This window comes from Centrocercus urophasianus, unplaced genomic scaffold (assembly GCF_019232065.1).
Source record: "Centrocercus urophasianus isolate 14NV4802_14NV808 unplaced genomic scaffold, USGS_Curo_1.0 seq_28, whole genome shotgun sequence".
In the NCBI taxonomy this organism is placed as follows: Eukaryota; Metazoa; Chordata; class Aves; order Galliformes; family Phasianidae; genus Centrocercus; species Centrocercus urophasianus.
Window position 1 is genome coordinate 13,381,845 of NW_024884844.1, and position 17,619 is coordinate 13,399,463.

General features: G+C 49.5%; 1 protein-coding gene across 8 annotated transcripts in view; it reads left to right on the top strand.

The window, feature by feature from the left end:
* Positions 1-17,619, top strand: part of FMNL2 (formin like 2) — a 108,240-nt gene that overhangs the window by 55,287 nt on the left and 35,334 nt on the right. For all 8 annotated transcript variants that reach the window (XM_042827171.1, XM_042827169.1, XM_042827170.1 and 5 more), the window contains exons 3-8: positions 1,572-1,652; positions 4,968-5,044; positions 6,353-6,436; positions 7,732-7,884; positions 16,272-16,380; positions 17,486-17,562. In XM_042827171.1, the coding sequence (XP_042683105.1) occupies positions 1,572-1,652; positions 4,968-5,044; positions 6,353-6,436; positions 7,732-7,884; positions 16,272-16,380; positions 17,486-17,562 (581 nt within the window). The remainder of the gene's footprint in view (positions 1-1,571; positions 1,653-4,967; positions 5,045-6,352; positions 6,437-7,731; positions 7,885-16,271; positions 16,381-17,485; positions 17,563-17,619) is intronic.

Genomic DNA, 17,619 nt, shown 5'->3' on the forward strand with positions numbered 1-17,619 from the left:
TGTGTTCATTTCCCTGAGGTTTAGAGGGAGTGAAGGGACTGACCATGGGTGCACAGCTCTGTGGTTCCTGAGCTGTTTTTGAGATAAAAAGGCAGTGCCAAGTTCCATCTGTGAGGGTGCATGGGAAGCAATCCTACTATAATGCAGGGCAGAAATGTCTGCTTTGTATTTTAAGGAGCCATAGCTTGGGGCTGCTGGACCGCAGGATAGATTTGTGAGTCCATTTTTCCTCTCTGACCATGATAAATGGCTTTTTTTACAGCAAGTAGCAAGATAATAACAGGAACAAAGTTTGGTGTTCAGACAGTGTGTTCTGGTACTGGCAGCAGCATGCTCCTTGGTAGGAAATAACGTCCAGATAATGCAGGCAGAATTGCATCCTGACCTCATATGTGAGGGTTTCAGGTATCAGTTACAGAATGCGAAGCTGTAGCACCAGGAGGAAATTGCTATGAGGCCTTTCCTCAAGAGAAAGGACAGAATAGTTTAAAATTCTTCCAAGATGCAAATAGTATCAGAACTTTTGGTAATGCTCTTACCAGGCATGGACACAGCATGCTTCTTACAGACTAAGTCCTGTTTCACTGCAGCTCCATAGAGCTGGGGAGATGAGGGGAGAGCAGTGGGAGGTGTGTGCCTTGCTGAAGTCAAAGCTTTGATGCCATCTCCCATAACATCCTTGTAGGCAAGCATAGGGTTGGTGAATGGGCAGCGAGGTGGGCTGAGAACAAGCTGGATGAGTAACCACACACATCAGTGTGGGTACAGGGCTGAGCTGCTGGAAAGGAGCTCTGCAGAGAAGGACCTGGGTGTCCTAGTGGACAGCAGGGTGATGGTGAGCCAGTGGTGTGCCCTGGTGGCCAAGAGAGGCCCATGATACCCTGAGGTGTGTTGCACAGAGCACGGCCAGCAGGGCAGGAGGTGCTCCTCCCCTCTGCTCTGCCCTGAGGGGGCACAGCTGGAGCAATGTACTGTGTGCTAGGCTCCCCAATTCAGGGCAGATTGGGAACTGCTGGGGCAGCCCCATGGAGGGCTGCAGAGCTGCTGGGGCCTGGAGCACCTCCTGATGGGGACAGGCTGAGAGCCCCGGAGCTGTGCATCCAAAGGAGAGAAGGCTGAGGGGTCTGAGCAGCTCTGACCCACAGCTGAAGGGCAGGGGATGGGGCCGGGCTCTGTTTGGTGGTGCCTTTCAATCCAGCTCGGGCAAGTATTTGCTCCTGCAGCACTTCTCTTGCCCTCCATGCTCCTGCTGAACAGAGGCTCTACAGTCCCAGGTGTGTTTGTTTGTGTCTGTAACTGGAATTCAAAACTGTAATTGAATATGTAAGCTGTATTTTTATGCATCCAATATAAATATCAAATTTCAGAAAATCAAGATACATGTAAAGATGGTTTATTTGCATGCATATGGTACATGTGGAGATTATAGATGAATACAGGGTATGTACGTATATATTTATAGTGTGTGTTCTGCTTAAATATGTACGTGTATGCATGCACTTCATACATATCATAAGTAAATACAGAAAATGTTGTAAGATGGTTGATGTTTATTCTTACATCCTTTTCAGGAAAGGTTCCAAGTGAAGAATCCCCCACACACGTACATCCAGAAGCTGAAGGGCTATCTGGACCCGGCTGTCACCAGGAAGGTGAGGAGCATCCTGTTTCCTCCTGGCTGTCCTTTGTTCGTGCAAGAGGAGCTCCTGGGGTCCTGATTCCTTCCTGCCTTTGTGTGCAAGGCCCCATGGAGCTCTCAGAAAAGTCCTGGAGATGTAACAAAATGCAGAGGAAGGTTGGAAAGACACTGTGGCTTTTGTGGCTTAGAAAGCAGAACAGATGTTGCAAAGAAGAGGGCCATCTGACACATAAAATTGTTTTAATATCTTTAGCTCCAATAAACAGTCTGACAAATTGTCGCTGAGCTGTGCTCCAGGTCTGGCTTCCCACGTGGGCAGTACTGGTGGCAGATAAATCCCATGTCTGTGGCACCTCTCTCACCCCGTGGACGAGATGTTGCAGCTCTGTGTCTTGTTCTCTGGGCATGCACATGAAGTGACTGCGCACAGCGGTCACCTGCTGCTGGCAGAGCCATCAGAGAGCCCTGTCTTTATCTCCCTGTAGTGCATCTCCAGAGCTGGCTGCTTCTGATGCTTCTGCACCTCTCCTGAAGGCTTACTAATAGCCTCTAGGATTTCAGAACAGCATAAATTCACATCCCCGTTTAGAGGACCATCACTGAACCTCTGGTATTCTCTCACAGTGGACATCAGCTCATATCCTGTGCTGATTGTTACAACAGCCTAAAGAAAAGGCAGCAGGGCAAGCAGTTCCTGCCATCGGCTGGCTCTCTGTGCTGCCCCGACAATTGCTGCTTTGTGTTGCAGTGCAATTAACCCAGCTGAGTGCCCTGGGGTAAGATGTGCATCCTGGCACTCTGCTGGGGCCAGGGCCTGCTGGAAGGGCAGCAGTGCACCCTGCTCTGCAGGCACAGGAGGTGGGCACCCTGCCCTGCTGCCCACACCTCCTCGCTGCTGTCCCGGGGGCTGCATTAATGCCTTCCGACAGCGCTTCTCTTGTCGGAGGCTGCCACAAGGAGCTGGAAGCCATTTAGGAGGAAACCTTGAATTGTGCCCTAGCTGGTTATGTGGGTTTGGCTTTGTTTTGTTTTGTTTTTTAATCTGAACAGGGGTCTTTGTGTTTTTCTCCTGCAGGGTTTTTGAAATTCGTTCAGTGTTTGGCTTTGCTCTGTGGTGAACGCACATTGAAGCCTTTCTTATCCTAATGCTGCTCTAAGAGTCTCATGACAAATGACAAAACTGAAGGAGCCTAAAAATAACTGCATTGAGTTTCTCCCTTCTGTTGCATTATTCTGTACCAACAGCAGCCTTCCTTCAGCCTGGGCCTCGAGTGGGAAAGATTTCCAAGAGAACCTCTGGGCAGATGCTGTGGGGAGAATGATACCCCATTACTGCTGTCATTGGGGCTGGGCCAGCACTCTTGCTTTTAGGAGGAAGTTTTTCCCCCAGAGGGTGGTGAGGCACTGGCACAGGCTGCCCAAGGAGGCTGTGGATGCCCCATCCCTGCAGGCATTCAAGGCCAGGCTGGATGTGGCTCTGGGCAGCCTGGGCTGCTGGTTGGTGACCTGCACACAGCAGGGGTTGGATTTGGGTGAGCACTGAGGTCCTTTGCAACCCAGGAAAGCCATTCTGTGATTCTGTAACTCCCAGCATGGCCAAGAGAAAGTCTCAGCACTGCTGTCATCTGTGTACTTGGGGCTGTCATTGGGACCCTGATGACTTCCCAGGAAAGCTGTGACTTTCTGCCTGAGCTGAGGTTGGACACAGAAAACTTGAAATGTGGAGATCAGACATTTTAAAAGAAATCCCAGTTTGGAGGTTTCTGGGGCCAGTAAGGCACCAAGGCACATAGTGCTGTCGTGGCTGCCAAAAAACCCCATGGGATCGGGCTGCCTATTTCTACTGTGCCCTTCTACCCTGGCTCCTGTCTCTACTCCCTGCTACATCACTGTTTTACCCTTTACCCTTTACTTCTAGAGATGTAAGATTTTACTGCCTGTGGTTATATTGTATCTATATCAGCTCTCTCTGAGAGGAGGCGCCGGGTTTTTGTACTCTGAGCTAGTTCTCTGTCCTGCAGAGAAACCTTAGGTCTGATTGCAACCATCTATTTCAAAGTGAAAATGAACAGAGCCCTGTGTCCACCAGGACCTCACAGTGGGACTCATTTTGGGCCAGCCATGGTTTTCTGAGCCCAATAAGCCACTGGTGCTAACTGGGCTGTGCCACAGCCCTCATGAAAAAGGCTGCTGGTAACCTTCTGTAGGCCATCAAGGTGAGGCGAGTCCTGGGCTTTCACCATTCCCACCTCAATCCATCCATCCTGAAAACCATTCAGGGCACAGTCCTTGGAGCATCGCTGTGTCCTAGGAGCTCATAACCCTACCAGCCTTTCCCAGCACATCACACGTGTGTGTGCTCTAATGGTGACCAAGTTGGTTTGCAAATGCTGCAGTTCCAGGGTGATGCTCATTATCCATCTGCTTCTATTCTTACTCACTTCTACTATTCTGGGATAATATATGTGCATGGTTTAGATAGGATAAGTCAGAGTAAGGCCCTCTCATCCTGGGGGCTGCTTTGGTACACTTCCAAGCACAGGGAGCACAAAGCAGGAAGAAAACCACAGGTATTCCCCAGTTGGGAGAAGAGCAGGACTGCTGTGCTCTGGGGCAGCCCTGCTGCAAGCTCTGTGGGGATTCAGGAGCTCTCCTGGCTTGGGATGGGGCATTTAATGTGTGTGTTTAGAGGATCTCTGCCTCCCCAGTGCCTGCTCTGAACCTGGGACTCCTGCTGCATTGCTGCTCCCACGTGGAGGTGACACCAAGCATCTTTGTGCTGTGTTGCTGCCCAGCATTTCACTGCTGCCATTTGAAGGCCTCTTTCCGGCTTCTGATTTTGCAGATGCTATTTTGGGAGCACAAATTATTACACTGTGCAGATGGGAGCACATGTGTGTTTCATTATCAACTCGCACCTACGAGTTTGGTAATTACACAGAAATTGCAGCATTTTTTTGGTGTGGGTATAGAGTTGCAGAAGCAAGATTAAAGCACGGGGCTGAGGGTGAAGTCCACACACTGTAGCTCTCAGTGGACAGTTTGATACTGAAACAAAGCTTGTACTGTAAAGAAATGTGTATTTATCTCCAGGCTTTTCATTTTCTTAATCCTGGAAACTCAAAAACGTGCATGGGACCAGAAGTTATTTTTCTGAATTTGTTTTTGTTGATTGCCTGGCTATTGTTGTAGCATTCCTGAGGATTTAGAGGGTTCTCAGCTTACCCCAATGTTGTATTTGTTCAATCTGTGCCATATGAGATGCTGATATTTTTGATAGCATCGTGGGAGTCCTAAGAGCTATTTTTGCCTCCTCACTCTGTTACAGAAATTCAGGAGACGAGTCCAAGAGTCCACCCAAGTACTCCGAGAACTGGAAATCTCTTTGCGAACAAACCACATTGGGTAAGAATTTCTGATGCCCTCTGCATTCGTTGCATTTACATCTGCTTGTAGATGTCTTTCAGAGGATGTCTCTTTGCTGCTAAGCCGTGACAGCTCCCTTGTTGGAGCCTGAAGGGCCCTGGGTAGGGATGGCTGGGCAGCCCTGATCCTTTTGTGCTGGGGTTAATGCGCATCTCCATTAGGCCATGAAAAGTTTGCAACCAACTTCTGCTCATCTTTGGTAACTCAGAGCAGGAGTCTGAATAATTGGCTCTCGAATAGCATTGCAGCTATAAAAATATGTATATTAAAACATGCTGGTTTATAGCTTTAACACAATATGGTTTGTGAAGCCTGGCCGTAAGTGATATTGCCAGTATTTGGCTTTCAAAAAGCAGAAAATTCTTCTCACATAGCAAAAGTAAAAGAATCACAGGGACTTCAGACTCCACTGAAGAGGTGGAGCCATTCTACTGGCTGGTTCCATCTGTCTGCTCAGGGTCTCAGCACCAGAAGCCTCAGTGTGTTGGCTGTATGGTTTCTTTGATTTTTGTGCTGTGATCCCAGTGTGTGCCCAGCCAACTTACACCCATTTTACAGGATGCTGCCCTCTTTGCCAGGAACGAGGGCATTTGTGGCACCCCTGGGCTGCCTTCTGCATTGCTTCCCTCCTTTTCCAGCACAAAGGGTTTCCCACCAGAGATGTGCAGATCCCAAATGAGACACTGTGGAGCTTTGTGATGGCTTATGGGCATGCAGGAGGAACCCATGCAGTGCACCAGCTCAATGAAGGGGACGGGCGAGGGCAATGTTTATTTATCTTCCTCATCTGGCTGGAGGATGTGTTTCAAAAGATGTGTTACAGAGATGGCAAGTTGTTTATTTTAGCATGTAAACTGCAAAAGATTGAAAGCCTGAAGGCTGGAGGTAACAAACCCACACTGTGCTGGGCTGGAGGAGCCAACCTGACTGCACTGTGGTCTCCCCCCAGCTCCCTGCCTGCTGCTGGGGCTCACAGCTCCTGCACAGCCTGGGAGTGGGATTTAAACCTACCTTGACATGTTTACATTTCTGAAAGCTTTGGAAAATAATCCTTTTTTTCTGAATTTCAGATTAATGCATAGAGTTGGCAGACTAAAATTTACAGCCATAGGTCACAACTTTTTAAATAGAAAAGGCTGGATCAGTGTTAAGATCTGACCCTGGCTGGCACTGCTCCTTCCTGGGTGTCTTTCCTGCGATGGATGTGTCTCCACTTTCTCTGAAAAGAACTCCAGTAGTTGCACAAACCCAGTGAAATGCTTTAATGTCTCCTGATTTTTCTAACAGGTGGGTCAGGGAGTTCTTGAATGAAGAAAACAAAGGCCTGGATGTACTGGTGGAGTACTTGTCGTTTGCACAGTATGCAGTCACGTGAGTAAGGCTTGCCTCTGCTGGAGCATTAAGGTCCCTTCCAAATTAAGCTCTCCCATGGTTCTGTGATCTTTAAGATCCCTTCCACCACAAGCCATTCCCTGGTTCTATGATTATATTTAAGGCCATTCTGACATGGATTTTAGCTTTGGAGCCTCCTCAGACTTAAGTTACAGTGGAAAACCAATTCAGGCACTGCCTGCTGTGCTCCAAGCCACATCCCCACCCTGACCACTCCCCACTTTGCCACTCTGACACCCGGCCAGCTCAGAGTTGGTCATTTAGGTAATAACAGATCATTAATACACTCTGCTAAAACAAATCAGGAGAAAATCCGTTTTCGTTAGTCGTTAGATCACAGTTTGAAATACATGCTCAGATGAGGATCTGGTTTTGTGTGTCTGCACATTTTCCTTTCGATATATTGGAGCAATAGCAATTTTTTATTACAAAATGTATGAAAATAAATGGTGAGTTAAAGATACCATTGTAGTTGGGAACTTGAGCAGAGCTGATGGTTTCTTTTTAAAACGATGCCATCAGATGTACATGTACCATCAGACAGAAATGAGATTCTTGGTGGAGCTGCAGTAAAATTAATGAAGGAAAATTATATGTTTCAAAACGTCCCTAACACTGGAAAATACTGCACAGCAAAAAGATGGGTTTGTATAAAGACTTTGTTCCTAAAATTATACGAATGCGTGCATGTTGTCCTGCTGGGTTTTTTCCCTCTCTAACGTGGTAAACATGAGTAATAACCTCAAGAGCTGCAAGGGGAACAAGCAGTTTTTCCTTGCAATAGCAGTATGGTGGGCACAGAGTCAGAAATCAAGGAGAATCTTCAGTGATGATGGTAATACATCACACATGCTTGAGGCTGGTGGGGGCTGATGGGCCGGTGTGAGCGCTCTGTAGGGGAGGAAACTGTACTTTTACAGCATACCCATTTATTAGAATAAAATGGAGACGACTTGGAGCGTTCTTCTTCTTTCCTTCAAGGCAAAGCTGTTCATCTGCACAGTTTATTTTACACTGAAGTACAATAACGCATGGCTGTTTGATCCTTCTGAGCTGTGGTTAGCTTCCCTCTTTTGGCAGGGGCCGAATTTGCTGCAGTGTGGATTTGAAGCTCGCTCTGAACTGCAGCTGAAGGGAAATTAGTCTGCATCGCTTTCTTCCTTTCTTTTCAGAGTCTTTAGGGAGCTACAAAATCTGCAGATGTTTAACAGGAAGGAAAACGCTATGTGCATCTTTGCCGTCTAACCCAGCTCCGACATTTCTATTTCCTTCAGGTTTGACTTTGAAAGCTTGGAGAACAACGTGGAAAACTCGATGGACAAGTCCAAGCCTTGGAGCCGCTCGATCGAGGACCTGCACAGGGGCAGCAATCTGCCCTCACCAGTTGGCAGCAGTGCGTCGCGCTCCGGCCGGCACTCCACGCTGCGGTAAGGCAGCGAGCCGTGCAGGAGGCCTGCAGGCACCCCGTGCCCGTGGGGCTTTCCGCTTACACTGGCTTCCATCTTCCCTCTTTGCACGGTGCAGGCTTGGCACATGTAGGAAGCTTGTCGTTGCAGTGATGGTTTTGAGGTGGAAGGAAGTGCTAAGCTCACAGCGCAGGGCAGCGATTGAGGAAGTCAGATGAGCGGTGCTGCCTGTTTCCAGTGGCTGAGTGGTTTAAGGATGCAGAATACGTTTCCATCAGGTCTGATGTGCCTTGCCCAGAGGAAGCACTTACTGCTCTCCAAACTGTGTGTCAGTGTTTCCATGGGCCCAGCCAGGCTGGAGCTCTGACCTGGTGCCACATTCAGTAAGGGCTCGTCCAAAAGCGTATCCAATCCATTCTGTGCTGAATAAGGTTTATTTGTTAAAGGCCGTTTCCATCCTTCAAACCTTCTGGTAACTCAAGCACCACATCAGGCCTTACTTTGAAGTCTTCCTTTTTGAATATTTGTTGGTGGGTTTTTTTTTCTTCTGGTTTGTAGATAAGGCAAGATCACTTCCCTGGAGTGAATGGCAGTCAGCTGTGTTACAGAACTTCATGTTCTTACAATTCCTCACTCCTACAAACCAGACTAACTAGCATTTATAGCAGCACTGTTCATTAGGGCTCCAGCTCAGAGTGCTGGATGGGACTTTCTTTATGCATGTTCTGACTCTGTGGGCTTTTGTAGAGCTTTGTTCCACGGTGCTGTGAGCACAAAGGAATCCTGCAGAGATGGAAGCAGTGAGCAGATTTTTGCTGCCTTCCAGCCCAAGCTCAGCTTTGGTTTGTCACTGCTAACATGGGCTGTGTGTTTTGTGTTCAGGACTGCTACCCATAGCTGAATAGTGATGGATGTGGTATCTGGAAGGTATCAAAGGCATCAGGGAGAAAGCAGAGAGGAGGAGGTAGGCACGCAGTGCTGGCAAAAGGATGTGAGCTGTGGAGTGCAGCAGAATCAGTTGAGTTGTTTTTATTTGATGCTGCAAAGGTGATTTCAGTGCTGTTGGTGTACTGTGATCTTTATGTACTTCAGCAGAGGAGGTATGGCCTTATGTTTGCAGGAGGGGGCCTGATGCTGCTCTCTGTCTTTGGGAAGCATGTCAGTGGTTCATTGTGCCAGAAATGCACGTCAGCTATGCATTACATGTCTCTTACATTTTTTTCTCTTCGTTTCCTTCCACCTTTTTTCTTTTTTCACATCCCCCTCTTACCTTTTTTTATTTTCCATTTCCACATCCCCTTCCTTACATCCTCCTTTCCCCTCCCTCTTCCAAACCTCCCTTCCCAACTCTTCCTTCTGCATCCGTGACCCTCCTGCCATCACGTGCCATCAGCATGGTCTCCCTACCTGAGCAGCTTCAGCTCAAACACCACCAGAGCTGCTTTTCTTCCAGCTGTCTCTGGAGCGGCTTCGCTTGGCGCTCTGCTGATGGGGCCTCGAGCCAGAAAACCTTGTAAGTGCCAGGGTGACACTTCATGGGGCTGCCCCTTGTGTGAGGCCCTGTGATGCTCCCATGCCTTATAGTCCCATAATCACACTGCGTGGGGAGCAGCCCTGAGTGCTGGGGAGCCTCAGCCTCCACGCCGTGTGCTTATCAGCATTGTAGCTTCCTGCTGTAGTGGGCTTAGCTAGGAGGGAATAAAGCACGTTTTACTTTGAAACAAGGTATTAGTTTGCTTGTAGTATTGCAAAAAGTGTTATCCCTGAGACACCCAGCTTTAATTGTTGTGTGCCTTGGTTAATGTTTTAAATAGAGCTGCTGCTGAAGTGTTGGCTCACTCTTCGATGTGGGCAGGGGCTGCTGGGCTGGGGGTGACCTGGGCTGGGGCCCCAATGGTGCCCAGCACTGTGAGATTCTCTGACAGCACTACTTTGTGTTGCCTCGTTGCACGAAGGCCTGTGTTCTGCAGGAGGTGGCTTTTCTGTGAATGGGGGCTATGTATGATTGGAAAAGTAAAAGCACGGGGTGTTTTTAAGAGTTATTTTTTAATAATTTTTTGATGAATTTATAAATACTGTGTGCTACACACGCATCCCAAATTAAATGCTGACATTTGGTTTGAACAGACACGTTTTGGGCTGTCTTTAGCACGTGGTTCTCTCAAGTTGCTGCCTGTCTGCAGTGTCACAGCGCTGCTCTCTGCCTGCCTGCAGCTGCAGTCACTGCAGCCCTTGGGATGTGTGCACACAGAGTTATGGTAGCAGGTGATGAGCACAGAATCACTCTTGGAGTGCTGGGCAGGGCTGCATCCTTGCATGCTTGCAAGCGACTCAGCTTTGTTGCAGCAAATGGTTCCCTTGCAAGTAGCCATGCCATGGTGCCCCGCTGCAAAATCACAGAATCACAGGGACCTCAAGGATCACGAAGCTCCAACGCCCTGCCACAGGCAGGGCCACCAACCTCCCCATTTCATAGCAGCCCAGGCTGCCCAGGGCCCCATCCTACCTGGCCTTGAACACCTCCAGGGATGGACGGGGCATCACAGCCTCTCTGGGCAGCTGTTCCAGCACCTCACCACTCTCATAATAAAGAACTTCCCCCTGACATCCAACCTCAATCTGCCCTCCCTCAACTTCAAACCATTTCCCCTTGTCCTGCTGTTATCTCCCCTTTCCAAGAGTTGATTCCCCTCCTGTTTATAGGCTCCCTTTGGATACTGATAGATCCCTTTAGATACACCCTGCAGCCTTCTTTTCTCCGGGCTGAACAAGCCCAGCTCCCTCAGCCTGTCCTCATAGGGGAGGTGCTCCAGCCCCCCTGGATGTGGGGTGTCCTGTGCAAGGTGCCTTCTGCCAAGTGCAGAGTGCCTTGTGCCAGGTGCCCTGCTGCAGAGACAGGTGCCCACACAGAGAGCCAGGTGCCCTGCAGCACAGCCCTTCTGGAGCCTTTCCACCCATCCCTTTGCAGGACTGGCTCTCCGTTTTCAATCTGTAACTTTTCTTGACTTCCTGGAGCTCTCGTTAGCAGTGTTAGACCTTGCCAATTCCCTGCTCCATGTTTCCTTGGCAACCGAGATTTTTTTTTTCAAGAAGAGGCACAGGGATTTGGGAGGCAAACACCAAAATGAGGGCAGAAGAATAAAAAATGGGGACGAATCTTAGGGGATTTTGTTGCTGCTTTTTGGGAGTGAGAAGAGCAGTACTTTGACATGAGAGTCAGACTTTCCTTTTGGATAAATATTCATACAGACTTAGCAGTGTCCCAGCCCATTAGAAATTCCCTTTCTTCTGAGTCAGATATTTCAGTTTTTATGTGGATTCAATTCAGAAACTTCATTTTTTTTTTTTAATCCAAAAATAGGCTTTGAGCGCACTGAAAAATTGGACTCCCCTTTGGCACTGCTTCTTATGCTGCATGTTTGCATCTGAACACTTCCATTAATGCTGTGCAGCTGCATCCCTGTGTCAGGCTCTGTGCACTGCTGCTGGCTCTGTGCTGGTGCAGTGGCTGGGGAAGGAGGGGGAATCCAAAGCAGGCTGTCCCTATTGCTTTTCTGGCTTTTTCGAAGCAGCAAAGTTCTCTGCAGCTCTCCGGATGGATGACTTTCCCAGATTCCATCAGATAAGACAAAAACTGGAGGCTCAGGGTCATTCCTTCTCTTCACATCTGTGGCTCAAAAACCTTGTTGCCTTGGTTTGGAATGACAGAAGGGAAAATTTTGGGCACCGTGGCCGCCTGCTCTGTCACCCAGCGAGTTTGTGCCCTGACTGCAGCACAGTCCTTGTGGGGGCCCCAGGAGGCCCCGTGCATCCTGCACAGAGTGCAAGCTCAGGATCCCCACAACCAGCAGACCCATCTGCAAGAGAGATCCCAAGTGTGCAGCAAACAGCAGGGCTTCCCCCTTTCAGAGCCCCCGTCTGCCATCAGAACAGCGTCCTATTGCAAACACCTCCAAAACCCCAATGGAACCAGGAGTCCCACTGCATGCAGGTCCACTCTGCTGGGCAGGGTGGCAGGGGGGATGGTGCTGGGCAGCAGGGAGTAAGGTTGGGGTGCTGGCAGAGAGCTGCAGGAGCTTTTGTTTGCTGTGAATGCTGTGCAGTGGAGCTCTGTGCCATGGGTTGGGTGCATGTCCTTGTCCCCTGCATGGAGGTCCCCTCAGAGCTGCCAGAGGTGGCAGCAGCTTGGTTTGAGCTGTGTGCACACTTACCGTGCTGGGAAGGGCTTTACTTGGAGCATCCTCATTTGTGTAGGTGTTTTAATGAGCTGTACGTGGGCCTTCAGCATCCACATGAGCTGTTCTGCACTCTCACACGTTGCATTTCAGTACAACTGATGAACTAGTTCTTCCAGAGCAGCCTGGGCGAGGAGGAGGACCCGGCACAGCGTTTCAGCCTGCCTCGATCCTCTCCTGGCGGTGCTGCTCCCACGTGGCTGCTCTGTCCCCCTGGGGAGCCCTGGGTGCCAGCACAGCCCGGCCCTGTCCCACCGCCTGGCACTGCGAGGTGTGACGCAGCCACACGTGGTTGGGTTTCTGCTGCTGCTGTTTTCAGAAGTAGGGTTTTATAGTTCTCCCTTAAAGGAGGAGCGGAGAAAACAAAAGCGGAGCCATCTGAATTGAATTAGCAGAATAAACACGCTCTTGGTGACGCATCTCTGACCTGCAGCAGGCAGGAAATCAGAAGCAGCAGCTCGCCCAGATGCTTGATGTTTGCTAGCAAGAAATGGAGTGAAGGCAGATCGTCCACACTGTGTGAAGGGAGGGGGTGGGGACTCCTGCTGGCCTGTCCTGCCCAGGGAGGGAACAGGCCCAGGGTGTTGCAGTCAGCAACAGAAAGCATCACAGTCCCTGATCCCATCATCGTAAAAGGGTTTCTGCACAGAAAATGTCCATCAGTTCCTGGCACTCGTGCCTGTGAGAAGAAATTTGCATCTGTTCAGGGAAACCTAGCTAAATGTAGGGCAGAATCCTGTCTGTGCTGGGGATGTTTTGTCTGTGCTGCAGCTCTCAGTTGCAGATTGCATGTGGGTTTCTCAGCCCTGCCACACAGAGGCATGGATGGGCACAGGGAGTGTTGCCTGTTTCCCAGCCCCGGAGCAGGAGGGTGGCTTTGATGGGCACTGGGCTGGAAATTGCAAGCTGCAGCTTCATGCTTGATTCTCTTGGCTGGTGGAGCCCAGCTCCCACGTGGTAAGTATGTGAAGGCACTCTGAAATGGGGGGAGATGGTGCAGCAGACACAGAGGAGGCTCTTTTCTTCTTGATATAGATCTCATTGCTCTGCTTATTAAAATTTGAAAGAAAGTAATGTATGCAGCCTTTAGCAGTTCCAACCTGAGATAAGCCATTATAGCAAAGAGCTCTGTAGACTGCAAAAGGCTTTCCATCTTTTTATCAAGGCACTTTTCATATTTAGGGAGTTGCCTGTGGAAGTAATGGGTTGTGCTCACGTGCTGTGCAGCTGTGTGTTGACACCCAGGAGTTACAGGCAACTCAAGAGGCTGTCACCTGAGCAATATTCCCCCAAGTACAGGTGTAGGTAAGCCTTCCTTAGCTCTGCTCCTCACAGTGTGGGTTAAAAGGAAAATCCCATCCATCTGCAGAGAATTGCACTGGAGGATCTGCAGGTCCCTTCCAACCCCTGTGATTCTGTGATTTGGTGAATTGATGCTTGAGGTTTTTCTGTGTCAGTTCTGGGAATGCATTGTGGTTTTGGGGACAGCTGGAGGGAAGGGCCCATAGCAGCACCAGTGTGCCTGCTCCTGCAGCATGCAGCTGGGGCTCCTTGGCCATCCCTGATCCCACAGGGAGCAGCAGCACAAAGCATCCAAGCACCCCAATGGTTGGGATGGGATAGGACAAGAGGTAATGGCCTCAAGTTGTACCAGGAGAGAGTCAGGTTGGTATTAGGAAACATTCCTTCTCCAAAGAGCAGTCAGGCAGTGGCACAGCTGCCCAAGGAGTGGGGAGTCACCATCCCTGGGGGTGGCCCAGAGCTGTGGGGATGTGGCACTGAGGGACGTGGGCAGTGGGCATGGGGGGGTGGGGAGAGTGGTTGGGTGTGGGGATCCAAAAGGGCTTCTCCAACCTTAATGATTCTGTTATGGGACACACTGCAGGCAGCTTGGTGCGAGGCTGCTGGCCCCATAGAGCCTTCCCTGACACAGGAGGGAGCGAGCAGCAGGGTAAAGCCAGCGCCTGTGGGGTTTCGTTCACCAAATCCCAAGGTACCCAGATCTTCCCTGCATCAGTCCCCTGCTCCCAGCTCACTGCCTCCCCTGTGCCTGTGCTGGGCTCCTTGGGACTCGCTGGCAGTATGCTGAGTGCTCTCAGGGGCTCAGGCAAAACTGGGTCGAATTTCCCACAAACCCAAATCGTTCTGGAGTGCCCTGAGCTGATTTATGCATTCATGTCTATGGGAAAGAAAAAAAGCTGTTTGACTGAATCCTGCTTTGAATTTTGGGGTTTCTTTCATGTCTGTGCTGCTGGGGAAAGAAGGCAAAGTGCGAGCACAGCTCTGTGCAGGCCAGGCTGGTTCTGTGCTGTGCTGGAGCTCCCTGTGCTTCCCCTTTCCTGCCCTGTTACTGCTTGTTCCTGTGTCTATTATTAACCTTGGCTATTAATAATGATGTTAATCATTGATTTTAAAGCTACACTTCTAAGCAAAATGAGTAGCATGAATGAAGCAAGTGAGTGCACAGCAGCATTGGCAGTAAGGGGATTGTTTCTCTTCTGGTATATTCTTCCATCTTCCATCTCTGGCAGTTCAGATTTAATTCTCCCAACCTAAGGATGATTATCTGTCAGCCCATCCTGTGTTCATAGCTCCCAGTGGCTTTTTCCTTTGTGAATCAGCCCGAGTGCTTTGGCAGCGCTCTGTGGAGCCATACAGTGAGCAGGTTTGCTTTCATCCCATCACCTGGGAATGGCATCTGATGCCACTTGGTTCCCACATTGCAAGTCATAAGGGGACAGCTCCTTCCCCATGCACTGCCTGCACGTTGCCCACACTTGCATGAATGCAGCAGCTCTCTCTGCCTCTTCCAGCAGAGAAATCCACGTCAGAACTCAACTTGCCCTGCTTTGGAACGTTTGCAGCTGTGCTCTGGGTCACTGCTGGGTACCAACATTGCATTTCATTTGCAACATTGCTTCATTTGCACCACATCATGGCTGGGGATGTGGTCATAGCTAGGGATACTGAAATCCCCAAGTTTTTTCCCATATTCAACACAAGAGAAGCCCTCCTCTTTAATAGGACAGAGGTGATGGCCTCAAGTTGTGCTAGAGGATGGTCGTGTTTGGTGACAGGAAACATTTCTTTCCCAAAGAGCAGTCAGGCAGTGGCACAGCTGCCCATGGAGTGGGGGGTCACCATCCCTGGGAGTGTCCCAGAGCTGTGGGGATGTGGCACTGAGGGACGTGGGCAGTGGACATGGAGGGGAGTTAGGTTTGGCCATGGGGATCCTACAGAGCTTTTCCAGCCTTAATAGTTCTAAGACTGCTGTGGTTGTTGCCCAGGCTGCAGAGTGGCACTGGTGGGGTGAAGCTGCGGTTGTCTGAAGTAGCCTTGGCTTTACCAGTATTTACTGTGCCAGTCAAGTTTCATCTGCAGATTTCTTTTGTGTAACAAATGCCAGAATTTGCAGAGCTCTCAGCTGCACATGCGTCATGCTGCTTTCCTTTCTGCCTGCCTTTCAGCAGAATTTTATGCTTGCTTCCTCGGCTTTCAGTTCAGAGTGTGACAATTTGCAGTGTGTCGGCGCCTTGCCCCTCTGCTGGGCTGCAGCTGGGGACATGCAGGACCAGCCTCAGGCTCTGTCACTTTGTTCTCACCTCTCTCTTACATAGGAGTAAGTTAGGATTAAAAATTTGCTGCTTATTCAACGCTGTACGTGGCTGTAAGAATATACATGTATTTCATATGGCAGCCTGTCTCCTTGTCTCCAATTTCCTGTGCTCAGCTCACAAAACATGGTTTTCCTTAAAGAAAATAAGCAGCATCTTGGGAAGAGCTGAAATGTGGGTTTCATTTACTATGTCATAGAAGCAGCAGATCGGAAGATTTCCCTTTGTTTTATTCCATGTACTTACTGAGTTGAACTCAAGGTTGATTTACCAGCTAGGGGTTGCAATTAGGATAATTAATGCCTCTGTTTGGGGACAGTTCCTAAAGGCTGGGTTTCCTCAGTTTGGAGAGCTTTCAGGAAGCTCAGCTGCAGAACAGAATAGAGGCACAGTTCTTCGTTCTGTCGGGATGCTCTGCACTTCCTTGATGTCTGCTGCTTGGATTTTCCACACAACTGAGAAGTGTGTGCATTAAACCCAGTGGAGGAATATTCCCATTCCTTTCTTCCTCCCACCTAAGAATAGCCCTGTGACTGATGGAGGCTGTTTCTGTTTGCAGGTACAATACTTTGCCGAGCCGAAGAACTCTAAAAAATTCCAGACTAGTGAGTAAGAAAGACGACGTTCATGTCTGCATCATGTGTTTGCGTGCCATCATGAACTACCAGGTATCGCCCTTTTTGTTCTTCTGGCCCGCAGCGCCGTTGTTGTTGGGGGGAAAGGTTAGCTGCACATGATTCAGGTGAAACTGATGTGAAGGATGAAATTCTTATTGTCAGACAGCATAGCTGGGAGCTGCCTGGCACAGTCCTCATGCACCCGCACGGTTGGCACACGTGAGGACACAGATAAGAGCACACGCATGCTCCTGTTTGCAGTGCTGGGCTCTGTTGGCACTAACTCATTGGACGTGCACCTGCACGATAACTGCTGTCAGAATTTAGCATTAACCTGGAGGAAATAGGAGGATTTTTGAAGTGTTCTTGTTAGACATTGGTGGGAAAGAGAAGATTTCACTTTGCTGCATGTCAATTGCGAGACGGTTGTGATAACTGCGAGTCCAAGAATAAACTGCACCGAACTAATTGCGTTTCCATGAGTTTCTTCTCTCCTTGGAGGCGTGCTGTGGTCACATGGCATGCTCGGGTAGCTTCTGAGATGCTGGATTTCTTGCTAAACCAGTAACAGCTAACAGTTATGTGCTTCAAGGAAAGCCTGGCATGAGTTGTGTGACCTTACAGGGGGCTTCTGGCACTGCTGCACGGGAGCTCTGACAGAGCTCCCTACCTCTGATGGGAAGGTGGCAAGCAACAGTGCAGTTGTGGTAATAACCCATGCTGTGTTTTCCAAAGCAGTTCCTTTCTTTGGTTTTGGAAGCAGACCCAGCAGGACTCACGCAGTAGCTGCATGCAGCAGTTGCTCCATGGCAGCATGCATGTTGTAGAAGTGATTTTGGCAGCTGAGCTGCACATTGCCTGTTAGAGAGGAAATGGCATGCTTGGCTGTCAATGTTAACAGTGTTGGGGAAGGACGGGCAGAGGGGCTGGCAGTGGGGTGGGATCAGCCCTGGGACCCTTTTGTATGGCCAGGCCGAGCGCTTTGGGCACGGTGGTGACAGGGGAGCTGATGGGCATGGTGTGAGATAGGAGTGTGCTGAGTGTGTCTTGGTGATTTCAATAGCCAGATCCGGTCAGACACGGGTAATTTGCTGGGATTTAAAACTAATCATTTCAGTTTCATAGCAGAAACGATGTTTTCCTCTTCTCTTTTCAGTATGGATTCAATATGGTCATGTCGCACCCGCACGCCGTTAACGAAATTGCACTAAGCCTGAACAACAAGAATCCCAGGTAGGCTGCGCTTGCCGTTAGAGAGTTTAAGAAGCAGGAAAGTGAAGAGTAGAAGGA